This window comes from Euprymna scolopes, chromosome 22 (genome assembly GCF_053919585.1).
Source record: "Euprymna scolopes isolate OS-2025 chromosome 22, ASM5391958v1, whole genome shotgun sequence".
Taxonomy (NCBI): domain Eukaryota; kingdom Metazoa; phylum Mollusca; class Cephalopoda; order Sepiida; family Sepiolidae; genus Euprymna; species Euprymna scolopes.
In genome coordinates this window covers 80,771,073-80,784,138 of record NC_136503.1, presented here as the reverse complement: position 1 = coordinate 80,784,138, position 13,066 = coordinate 80,771,073, and the positions used below count along the sequence as shown (strand labels likewise).

General features: G+C 31.1%; 1 protein-coding gene across 6 annotated transcripts in view; it reads right to left on the bottom strand.

Moving 5' to 3' along the window:
- Window positions 1–12,745, bottom strand: part of LOC145243496 (uncharacterized) — a 202,738-nt gene extending 189,993 nt beyond the window's left edge. For all 6 annotated transcript variants that reach the window (XR_013862891.1, XR_013862890.1, XM_080106450.1 and 3 more), the window contains exon 1: window positions 12,528–12,745. Coding sequence is in view for 4 of the 6 variants with exons in the window: in XM_080106450.1 (XP_079962576.1) it covers window positions 12,528–12,644 (117 nt within the window). In the remaining 2 variants the exon portion in view is untranslated. The remainder of the gene's footprint in view (window positions 1–12,527) is intronic.
- Between the last annotated feature and the right edge of the window lie 321 nt (window positions 12,746–13,066).

Sequence of the window (13,066 nt, the reverse complement as noted above, 5' to 3'; positions counted from 1 at the left end):
GCAGAGAAAATGACAGAGAGAAAAGGGCAGAGAGAGAGAGAGAGAGAGAGAGAGAGTGATGGTGCTGAAAATCTGTTTGAAAATTGGATTATTTTTATTACCGTTTTTATTTATATGACAATATATTTTTTATGAAATCTGGCATAAACTTAAAAAAGTGTTAGTCATTATACTGTTAAATTTTTCAGTCTTTGGACTAGGATATATGATGGCTCATATCGATCCCGAGCATCCTCGCCTGCTAAATGCTTCTTATGATATCAACAATATCGGCCCGCTGTGGGACAGGAAAGAATGGATATTGTTTCTCATAATCTTGGCTGTAGCATGGATGGTGGTATGTACGTTGTGCCTAAGAGTGAACCAAGGTATTAAATTTTTTGCTGATCAGGATCTGATTGTGTTCTTCAAGCACAAGCTGAAGGTCAAGATCAGATGTGATCAGAAAGATTACATTTCTCAGAGTTTGAAACCTGGTGGATAAGAATGGCAAGCTTGTGTATAAGAAGAGAAGTCAAGTATGAGTATGTGTTCCCTGCCTTAGCATGGTGTGCATGGTTCCAGGTCCTGTCAGACCCCAGCCCTTTGGGTAAATTTTTAAGCTTATAGTCTCTTAGCTAGTAGAATGAATGAGTTTCCACCTCCCTGGTAATAGAAAGCCTCCAAGATTCCCACTCCTCACTTATTTCTTTTCATCCCTAATGTGCACTAATCTTGAAAGGGCTCCACCTACTCCCCAACTCCACCCGTTCTTTCTTTTCTCCCACACTTAGATCCCACTCCCACTTAGAGATTGACCTGCTTGTTTTTGGCCTATGATTTAGAAAGGGTTGGGAGGGACTTGCTGACCAATTTTTGTTTGTTTATTCCTTATTTCCTTGCCAATGAAATGTAATCTCTGTAAATATTTAGCTTCAAGAAAACTTTTTCAAATTTGGGTTTATCTTAAATAGGACAACCTTGGAGTGAATGTGGTATTGTGGTGATTAATATATTTCTAGTTAAAAGTAGGACAGACAATTTTAATTATTCGAGACCAAGGATGATCACCGGTGCCCATTATCCCCACACTTTTGATTGGCCTTGTGCCTAATTTGTCCAACTTGTAATTTTGTATATTTTGTGCAAATAAATATTTCAAAGTGTAGTATCTGTTCTCAGTCAATGAAGAGAAATTCTTGTAGAAAGGGTAATTTTTACTGTTGTTCCAATTCAGAATCCCATTTTGGAGAAGCTAGATTTCCCTACATTAAAAACTGACCTTGTGTCTAATTCTACTCTCATGAGCCGGCAAGTAAATAGAGATTTGACATTAAATTCCTTTTTGTAAATAAAAATTAATTACTAATAATCATAGCAATAGATATAAAAAAATAAATAAACTCAGTACTTTTGCATTTGCTGACCCATATTTCTGTGGTGTTACATTGGCATAACCCAGCAGCTAACGTAAACCGCTGGAATATGCCAAGTGCTAATCAAATTTCAAAACACTAATAAAAAAAAGAACGGCATTTATTGTATTATAAATTACAATGAAGGAAAATGGAAATACAATAAATAAAAGTATAACATCGACCTACCATAAGATAATATTTATTTCTTTTTTTGTTAAATAACTGAAAACTTTTTTGCCATTTTTTTTTATAATAGTTTATAAATTTTTTTTGTAAGAAAAGTTTTTAAGAATAATTTTTGAATGCCTTGTTTTTTGCTTAAATAAGATTTTTGGCACTTATGCACTACTGTATAGGAACCACGTTTTTGGTTTTCAGTTTGAAGATTTGGAGAGTACATAGCAGGGGCAGACAACTTTCATTCATTACAAACAATAAAGTTTTGACTTTGCTTGGAAAATTGAAAAACAAAAAAAAATAGTTTTCTCAAAATTCACACGCATTTCAATACATGTTAAAAATATTTAGAAATGTTTAAAGTTATACATTTTGACATCTTTCATTCCCTACAAACATTGAAGTTTAATATATTTTATTACTCATCAAAATTTCAGAATAATATATTTTATTACTCATCAAAATTTCAGAATTTTGACTTTGTTATGAAAAAAATTTAAAAAAAAACATCTTTTTTTTGTGCAATTATAAATTTCTTAAATTTATTTTAATTCAATAAATGTGTAAGAAAAACTTTCTCAACAACAAAATAATAAAAAAAAAAACATGCATTCGAAAATTTCATTTGTCTGCCCTGCTATGAAAATCGCCAAATTAAAAACCAAAAAGTGGTTCCTTCGCAATGGCAAATTTTTTTGCAGGAAAAATTATTTTTTCTGAAAATTTTGTAAGAACATTTTTTTGTAAGAACATTTTTTTTTATAAGGAAATCTTTGGAAAAGATATATATATGTATTATTTTTTTTAATTAATTTTTTTGTGGAAGGTGGGGACATCTTTTTTCATTTAGATTTCAAATTTTTTTGTGTGGTTATTGGAAAGGATATTCCATTAAGAATATTTTTACTCAACTGAAAGGCTGTCGTCAATGGCAGAAAGGAATAAGACAGAACCTCCCCAACTGGGTAGCTTTCTGCAATGTGGTTTATGATGGAATTTTTTTTTTCATATTTTTGTCGGGACATAACTTCTATTAGGTAGCTATCAATTTCCAGTGTGCCCTGAGTTACCAATCTGTCAGAGATTCCTTAGAAAATAATTCTGGCAAATGTCTCTCAGAAAGTTTTTGCAGCCGGTGATAGTGTGTTCTATATCACATTCTCTCTTGAGATTTTTAATTGTTGCCATGTTACCATACGTAAATAAATTTTATGATTTTTGATATGTCCATTTGGGAATTAAAAAAAAAAAGTGCGAATTTATTGTCATCTGCTGAGATTTTCATTGGCTAAACCCACAGTTGGTTTGTTATCAATTTTTCATTGGCTGAATATTTTTCGCTTGATCAACACTCAGCATATTTCGGCAGTTTATATTAGCTGCCAAACTTTGTCAAAGCAACATTCACGGGAATGAGAGTCAATAAATGGAAAAGTACCAAAAACTCATTAAAAATGTACTCAATTCATACTTAAATAATGTAAAAACACACTCTAAAGATAAACAATTAAAAAAGAAAAAAATGACATTGTTTTTCATTCAATCAATATTGAATAAAATATTAAAGACTGAAGAAAGTTTCTTTCTTTTCTTCACCATTAATGCTCATCAATATCATTTTTAGCAGACAGCCGAGATGTCAGTTTGGGCCATGTTATAACGCAACCAGCTGTTATATTAAATGGTTCAGTAAATAAACCGGTTTCACTATAGAAATTGTATTCAATCAATAAAATGTCCATTTAGTAGTGAGGCCTTTTCTTCCAATCTTAAAACACTACTCTGGACATATTGTATTTAGTATCAACTATAAACAGAAACTTATAAATTGACACTTGGAAAACGTCAAGCAAAAGTACATTTTAGATTTAAAAAAAAAACAAAAACACCTATCCAGTCTTTTTATAAACGACTTTATTTTTTTATAATATGAAAATTATGCCTAAGATTTAAAAATTATATATATAAGTACAAGAATTTAATAAAATATGTTACAAAAACACTTTAACAAGAGTTAAAAACATTTATTTTTCGGAAAGGAAACAAATAAAATGGATTGCCTTTAATCCATGTAGTTTCAAAAGAAATACTTTCCTTCTCATCAGAAGTGAGGAGTTAGCAAAATGCAGAATGAGATTTTGCTTGTAAAGTATTTAATCATACTAGCATAAAAAAAAACAAAAAAAAAACAGTGAAGCAGAGGAAGTGGAGAAAAAATGAAAAGTAATTTCACACGAATGGATGTTCAAATCAATGATGAGTAGAAAATCCAAAGACGGTAAAATCAAAAATGTTGGTAAAAGTGGAGAAGTCAAATGTAAAAACATCCAAAGGCATCTAGTTAATGGAAGATGTTCCAAAGTAATGCAAAACGCAGAATTCTGTGCAATTAATCATAAATGGGTTCAAGGAGAAAAAGTGTGTTTGAAATAATGAGAAATTGTCGGGAGGGTGAGGAAATGGAGTTTTAACACACTGTTGAGGCTGATATTAGGGTTAGGGTTAAGGTAAATAAAGATCAATGGTGACTGAACTATTTTTTTTTTTTTTCATTATGTGATGATGATGATGATTGCAGCATCTTCACAAATGATTGTCGTCTCAAATATATATATATAACTACTTCATTTACTCACATAAAATTAATATATGAAAGTATAAATTTGTGCGTAAACTTAAAGTATTTACTTCAACAGTGCTCAATACGTAGGTAGAGCTAGTTAGTAAGCTATAAAATATATATGGCGATTAAGCTACACCGAATATTCCGCGTTTCATCCACTCTAGGATTCTTCAGACTTATGCAAGAATTTTGTGGTTGTCTGGCGTTTTTATATACACACCTTCTATTGAGTTTTTAGTTAGCCAATCAGCTTTCTAGCATCCACCGCGCCCTTCCTAATCAGCCAATGACCAGGCACTTACAGGACAAAGGCCCATTTGACCTCCGGTTGACTCGTACCTTTGTGTGTGCTATTTAACATAGATATCTAGTGTCTTGACCGGTTTTAAATCTAGGTTAAGTTTTTTTTTTTTAAATGTTAGTTATATATATATATATATATATATATACACACACACACACACACACACACACACAGATGTGTGATAGTTTTTTTTTTTTTGTTTTTTGTTTTTTTTTTACACAGTGATCACCACTTATCAAGGCCCGGAAGCCACTCAGGGATAAGGGTTATTGCAAGTACATTACGTTAGTGTGGAGATTTGATGAAGTGTTTACTTAAGGGGGCGGTTCATTAGGAATTTGTTAACGTTGGACTTGAACACATCCAAGTTGTAGTCCGGTGGGAAGCAGGCAGACGGAGCAGAGTTCCACAGGCGTGCAGTTCTAAGAAAGAAGCTTTGTTCATGGAATCCGCGTTTTGATTTAGGCACAGATATGGAGTGGGGGAAATTTTTCACAGTGGATTCAGCTAGACGGGTGTTTTTCGTGAAAGATTGGCGAGGGGGGGGGACCAGAGATTGGAGTTCAGACGAGCACCTGCCATGAAAATAACGATAAAACAAGGATAGGCTCGCAACGTCTCTTCTGTGGGAGAGAGGTTGCAGGGTAGAGAAAAAGGCATCCCCCACTAAGCCACGAGGTCTATTTTGTACTCTGTCAAGGCAGGATAGGCTGTTTTTAGCAGCTTCTGCCCAGATATGGCAACAGTATTCCATTCTTGGACGTACTTGGCTTTTATATAGATAGAGAATTGCATCAGTAGTGAGATATCTTCTGGAGCGGTAGAAGGATCCCACCATCTTTCCAGCGACCTTGGCAACAGACTTGATGTACGTGTTCCATTTCAGATCAGGAGTAAAGGTCAAACCCAGAAGCTTGTCAAAACACGTAGCTTGTCAAAAAACATATGTATATGCATGTTTATTTATTTTTATCTGTTTATTTTCTATTGTTTTTGTTAGTTTTAAAATTATTTTGTATCTCTATCCTAGAGTGAATTTAACCTGTGAACACAGTTCGCTATTTCTCTCATACAGTTTAATAGATGTTGAGGTTCTTTAAAGTATAGGATAGCAAATTTTTCATGAAGGCATTATCTACATGGATCGTCTAGGTCTCCACATGTGTTTGCTTGTCTTACTATTTTCCATTCGACTACCGGCGAACGTCCGCTTTCCTTGAGTTCCCAGTATTTGTTTGCTAGCGTTGTTTTCATATGGTGTCTTTAATATTGAATGTACTTTTGTGGTCATAATATCCAGTTTTGAAATCGAAGGATGTCATACCTACATAATATTTTTTGTTATTCGGGTTTCTTTCGCTAATATTGTGGCTTGGTAAACTATGCTTTTGGTTAGACATTTATTTTGAAGTGGGCAAGGTGTGCGGTATCTACAGTTGCATTTATCTTGTTCATTATTAGTATTTTTATTTTTAGTATGGTTGTTGTTGTCCAGATTTGGTTTATTATTATTATTATTATTTCTACTAGTTACATATATGTCTTTTGTGTTAGTTATATTTTTGTCATGGTGTCCACTTTTTTTATTGTTTATTTTGTTGTTGTTTTCATTGCTTTTATTTAATATTTTATTATTATATGCTTTAATTATCATGTAGAGACCTAGACGATCCATGTAGATTATGCCTTCATGAAAAATTTTCTATCCTATACTTTAAAGAATTCCAACATCTATTAAACTGTAGGAGAGAAATAGCGAACAACTGTATTCAAAGGATAAAATTTACTCTAAGATGGAGATACAAAATAATTTTAAAACTAACAAAAACAATAGAAAATAAACAAATAAAAAATAAATAAATAAACATGCATATGCATAAAATATCACACACACACACACACATATATATATATAGATATATAAACTAACATAAAAAAAAACTTAATCTAGATTTAAAACAGGTCAAGACACTAGATATCTATGCTAAATAGCACACACAAAGGAACAGGTCAAACGGAGGTCACATGAACCTTTGTCCTATAAGTACCTGCTCATTGGCTGATTAGGACAGGCACGGTGGATACTAGAAAGCTGATTGGCTAACTAAAAACTCAATAAAAAGGTGCATATATAAAAACGCCAGACAACCACAAAATTCTTACATAAGCCTGAAGAATACTAGAGTGGATGAAACGCGGAATATTTGGTGTAGCTTAATCGCCATATATATTTTATAACTTTATATATATATTATATATGGAGAGATGAAAAAAGGAACAAACAAAAATTATATGTTAAACACTGTTTTGTCTTTATTTTAAGACTTCCTTGGGATGATTGATTTTTTGAAGAAATAAAAAGCCAATGCAATATTTGAAAATATATTTGTCGCATTTGTAATGTGAAATGTATGATTTTGTTTTATTTCCAAAAAATTTAAAAACAAAAAAACCCCACTAACCTTCAAAGTGTCTATAGCATTCATGGCATGGAGTGAGTGGATTTAAAAAAAATTTTTTTTTTACACTGTTAGAATTTAGAAGGATATGTTTTTTTTTTAAATGAATATACTCATTAGAATTCGAAATGTTGGATGTGCATGTGAAATGAGTGTTTCTTTGTTTTTATTTATTTGTTGACTGATTATTTTATTATCAGTATTATCTTCTGTGGTGTAAGTTAGTTAACCTCTATCTAAATTTAAGTTCTGTCCTTTTAATATAAGTTTACTGATTAAAGGAGGCAAATTTTAGAAGCTGTTATGCTGTTTGTGTTTGAGTTTAGAATGAACGCGAATTCAAGAAGTTTTCCACAAGATTTATTTAAAATGAATTTAATGGGTTTAGCTCACTTAAAATTAAAAGAATGACCATGCTGTGGTGAATGAAAGAGTAATGCATTCAAGTAATTGATATTTTTTCTTCTATGTTCACTAAGCCTTTTCTCTAGCCTTTGTTGAATTTCACCAACATGTATACGATGGCAATTATGGCATGGGATAGTATATATACCATCATGGGTTTGTTTTAGAAATGTTTTGTTGATTTTAATGTTTGTTTTATAGTTTGTGATGTGGTTTATATTATTGGAATTCCTAGTTTGTTTAGAGTGTTGCAACTTATAAGATTATTGACGTGAGTGAGAAAAAGAAAATGTCTGTTTATGAGAAAAATATATATGATTTTTGCTTATTGTTTCTGGAAAACATTTGTATAGCTTTTTTCTTAGCATTTAATATAAAATATGTAGGGTATTGCAATGTTTTCAAAAATGTTGGGATGGATTTGAATTCTTCATCCAATAATTTTGGACTACAAATTCTGAATACACATAGGAAGAAACTGATTATTAAGCCTGTTTTTATTTTATTATGGTGCGAGTAGAAATGTCTTTTTGTGTGTAATTTTTCCTCTGGAGGATAGATTATTGTTAAATTTTATTATAAGTATGTCTAGATATGGTATTGAGTGATTGTTCTGTTTCATAGGTAAACTTTATGGAGGATTCGAGTCTAATTTGTTTTTAATATTCTATGTGCGTTTTTAGGAAGAAAGATTAAAATGTTATTAATATAACTAAAGTATTCAGTGTTTAGAGGTAATCTAGATTTGAAAGAGCTTCTAGAATTTATCTTCTTTTAATCAGTAAACTCATATTAAAAGAACAGAACTTAAATTTAGATAGAGGTTAACTTACACCACAGAAAATAATACTGATGAGAAAATTAAAAAAAATCAGTCAATAAATAAAAACAAAGAAACACTCGTTTCATATAGACATATATATATATATATATATATATATATATACACACACATTAATTTCTAACTATATTTATTCTAAAAAAAAAAAAAATCAGATCTTTCTAAATTCTAATGGCTATATGTCATTAAAAAAGATTCACTCACTCCATGCAAGGAATGCTATACACACTTTGCATGCTAATGGCTATTTTTTTTTTATTTGGTGATAGAACAAAAACATCCATTTCACATTATAAACACAAATATATTTTCAAATATTGTACTTGTATTTTATTTCTTCAAATCAATTATCCCAAGGAAATCTTGAAATAAAGGCAAAATGTTGATGAATATATAATTTTGATATGTTCAATTTTCATTTGTATTCCTGTATTCCTTGTAATCGTCTGTGCAAGCGGTTATGCAAACACAGCAAAAATGAGAGAGCATAGAGTCGGCAGTCCAGCAAGAAAGCAGAGATCAACACAAGGAGAAAAAGAAAACGAACAGAATGACAATGATAACTCAAAATTCAAATAATTAGATTTTTATATCTTTTTCTTTGGTCCAGCTTTTATTTATTTATTTTTTTTTATAAAAACAACACATTTTTGTATAATTCGACATTGATCTAAGGAGAATAACTCCCAATTCTTTTTTTTTTTTGGGGGGGGGAGGAGTGCATAGACTGTAGGCCTACAATTTTACCTAAAATTTCATACCTTCACATATTCTGATTCTAGTAAGTAAGTATAGAAGTTAATCTTCACATTGTGAAACCAACTCCTGTAATATTTTGTAACCACAGAATTGTCACATGAAAGGAAAACAAAGCCTTTCTATAAATAACAAATAATATATTTCAGCAACCTACCCTTAACGGTGTAGGTTGCTGCAAGTTAAAACAATGTCACAGTAAAGGAATTAAGAAAGTTTATTTGCCAACAGTCTTCAAACAGTATTTTTTTCAGTAGTAAATAGCCTTGTTTGGGAGTCAAGTTGATCAGGAAGAGAAGGAAGTCTTCCTTTGTTTTGTCTGGAAGCCCTTTGTGACTGCTGTATAAATTCCCAAAGGGTTCTTTTTTTTTTTTTTTTTTTATTTAAAAACAACAAACTTTTTCATCACAAACAAAACATATTGTCACTTAGAACATAAGGGGCTACTATTTGGGATTGAGTTGAGCAGCTAGATGTCTGTTCATATTACATAAACTTCTGCGGATTAGTACAGGGAGGAAATTTCAAATCTCGCAGTCCGAGAGAAGAAACTACTAAAATAGAAGGCTCTCTAGCATCTAGGTACTTCTACAATGAAGGGTTGGGATTTTGCTGCTTATTGATTTAGTCAGGAATTTGTATGTTGAGCGAGGCACAAGTACTACAAGCTAATCAGAGCACATTACATTAAAGCACTTGTAAAACAGGCACAGGAATGCAACATTACAATGATGGAACAGAGGTTGGAGCTTGTTCGATAGTGAGGGACCTCTTAGATTTGAAATTCTGTTTTTGGCACTGTCTAACAGTGAGAGACTAGTGGTAGATGCACCAACCTAGCTGTGGGGCAACAATACTCCATGCATTCTTCAAAGTTCCGTGTCATCATCATATGACCAAACTACCTTACAGAGGCTGTTCTCCATGAGAGAGAGGAAAAGAAATGTCCGGATTTATGACCGATACACGAATGAGGTATGGTTAAGTTCAGTCCTAGGAGAATATCCTTTCAGGCATTACCTCCTTCGGGAGAGGGTAGTTTGTTGCCGGTTTCTTAAGGTGTTCTTACCAGGGAATGTTACCAGATCCGATCTCTTACTTTTGTACACTGCCATAGTGACACCCCGTCCCCTCGTTAAATTGAATTCATGTCAAACTTTACCGCAAATAGAAAGTAGGTTAAAACACTAAACTGACCAGAGAGGTGGACGATGCTGGGCACGGCCACCGAGATGTAACCGTGCACTGGGTCACTATATGACTCACAAAAAAACTACTGATTGTCAACAAAAAAAAAGGCAATAAAAGTACATTATGGATTAATTAAAAATACAAAAAAAGGGAATTAAAAAACAAAAACAAGTAAAGCATGTATAGTCCCTCGTGAGTGCACAGTGAACGAGGCCTAAAAAAAATGATTAAGTTCAGCATTTGCCCAAGGGGACATCAAATCCTGGTGAAAATGAACAAACGGTGCAGTTTTAGGCCTTAACATATGTAAATTTGAGTTTAGCACTAGCAGTGTCAGAAAAATCACTATTAAAATGCGTGATGAAAACTTGAATATTTAGACTTACTATCTTTCGAAGCTTATAACTACTTGAAAAATGTAATTCAAACCCTATTTTTTTTTTCAATAAAAAGAGCAAAGACCAAATTTTAAAATAATATCAGGTTTAATAGCAAAATATGCAATTTTTGTTTTTTTTAATCGGTTTTCTTTAAAAAAGATGTCAAGAAAATCAACGAATTTTAACTTACTTCGAATATATATATATATATATAAAAATTCCAAAAAATCACTTACCTATAAAAAAATACTAATCAATGGGTACTTCCATTCTTCATTGTTAAGAATTTATATTTATATTTTATATTCCATGTCCTTTTTAAATAAAATACATTTTTAAGCGAGTATTAAAAATTAGCATGCCATCAGATGTTTCAAAAGTGTAATAAAGGGAGACAAATGTCTCCTTTTATTCGAGTTAAGAACTACAGTGGCCTGTAAGGGCCATAATTAATCTCCCTTTCTATTGCTGGCTGTAAACAAAAGTTAGTCAATATGGACCATCGTATTTGAAAAAGGATTCCATTTAACTTAGTTTTTGTCGATAAAAATAATTCCACTCGACAGATTTTTATTTTTTTTTATTCTCTTAAAGAAATACATGAGTTTTTTTTATTTAATATATTTTATTTCGTCTTTATAGAGTGATTTTTTTTAATCTAAAAAAAAAAAAAAAAAAGAAAATTTTTTTTTTTGTAGATTTTCAATCTTTTCAGGACAAAATTTAAAAAACGTGAGGTTTCACTAAAAAAAAAAAAATCAACGTGTTTAAAAAAAAAATGTTTTAAATTTGACTTTACAGGTAAATTTGCACAAAACTATTTTTTGTTTGTTTGTTTTAACTTAGATTATTTTATTTATTTATTTTTTATCTTCAATTTGTGATATATAAATCCGAGGTGAGAAAATTAATTATTTAAATTTTAATAGACATTTCAAAATGGGGGGGGGGGTGAATTAAAAAAAAAAAAAGTTTGTCTAAAATATTATATTTGGTTTACTGAAAGGAGCATAAAATTTCACATTGACCCTGAAAATATCGTAAGAATTGAAAAATATTTAACTCGTAAATTCAATTCATTTCATTACGTAAAAAAAAAAAAATAAATAAAAGGCTGCATGAAGGCGCGCCGGCACTTTTTTAAAAATATTTTATTCACAGTTTCGTGTTAGGGGTGTCAAAAATTCCCCCAAAATTCTGATACACCTATTGAACGACATGGTTTTATTTAAATATTTTTAGTGTGTCTATTGCCATTCGGACTTAGCGTTAGTGGTAATGGTTAAGAAGTGAGAGCATGTAATAATTATTTATCTCGCGAAATCTTTAAGGTTATTTCTTAGCAATCATCGTTGACATTTGTCATGCGTTACAGATTTTGGTTTTATTTGTTCACGCCCTTTATTTATGTATACACTTAAACCGCTATCCAGTTAGAAACTTCTGGATCGGAAATAAGTGATCATTTACCGTTAAATTTACAAGCGAAACTGATCCCCTATTCTAACTTCTAAAATTATTATTTTTTTTTATTGCGCAAGTACACTTATTGATCCGCGCTATTTTTTTAAATAGTATTTTCAAGTTTAAAGTTTTATGATATCTGCGTTTATTAAATTGTAAGGTACAGAATAGGTACAAAATGCCCTCCCCATGTTAAGAATGGCTTTCTAAATAATAACGTTATTATTTCGGTACGGATCAAAAAAAAAAAAAAAAAAAAAAGGAGCACTAGCACTAGTAGTGCTCCCTTTTTTTTTTTTTTTTTTAACCGATAAGTTTTTCAGGAGGTTTATATACAATCCCCTAAAATAGAAATTATTTTTTTCGAAAACTTATGAATAAATTTACCAAATATTTTGTCAAGGCAGCAAAAAAAATAAATAAATAAATAAAATAAAAAATAGCACAACAACAACAAACAGTAGGTTTGTCATAAAATCAAAACAAAAAGAAATGTAGCTGTAATAAAGTAATTATCAAGCATTTCTTACCCCAGACATATTAATTTCCTTGATAACATATTTAATATTAGTCTTTTTGTGTCGTACAAGAATTACTTTACCAAAGGAACCTTCACCAATACGACGAACTTTAACGTATTTGTCCATTTTCGCCGGACAAACTGTTTTCCGTTGTTGTTGGTGCTAGACAACCATACGAAACTGAGGGTTTAATGAAATTCACGGACCACAAAACTGAAACGACACGCGTGTCAGAAATTTCTCTAATTATTTAATCTTATTTAATGCTCCCACTGTTTCTTATTTTTCCTTGCGATATTTACTTATTAATTTTTTTTTAAATATCCAGCCCGACTTGTTTAATAGGGAATATTTTACATAAACATATTTTCAGTTTTTTCACTCCAGTTGTCTGAAAGATGTTTTTTTTAACAGTTAAATTTCATACATTTTTTTAAATAAGAAATTATTAAAAATCGAAACATGAGACATTTAGTTTTGTTTTCTTTATATGTGTTTTTATTTATTTTTTATAAATATTTGCTAATCTGTGATCGTTGCAATGCATT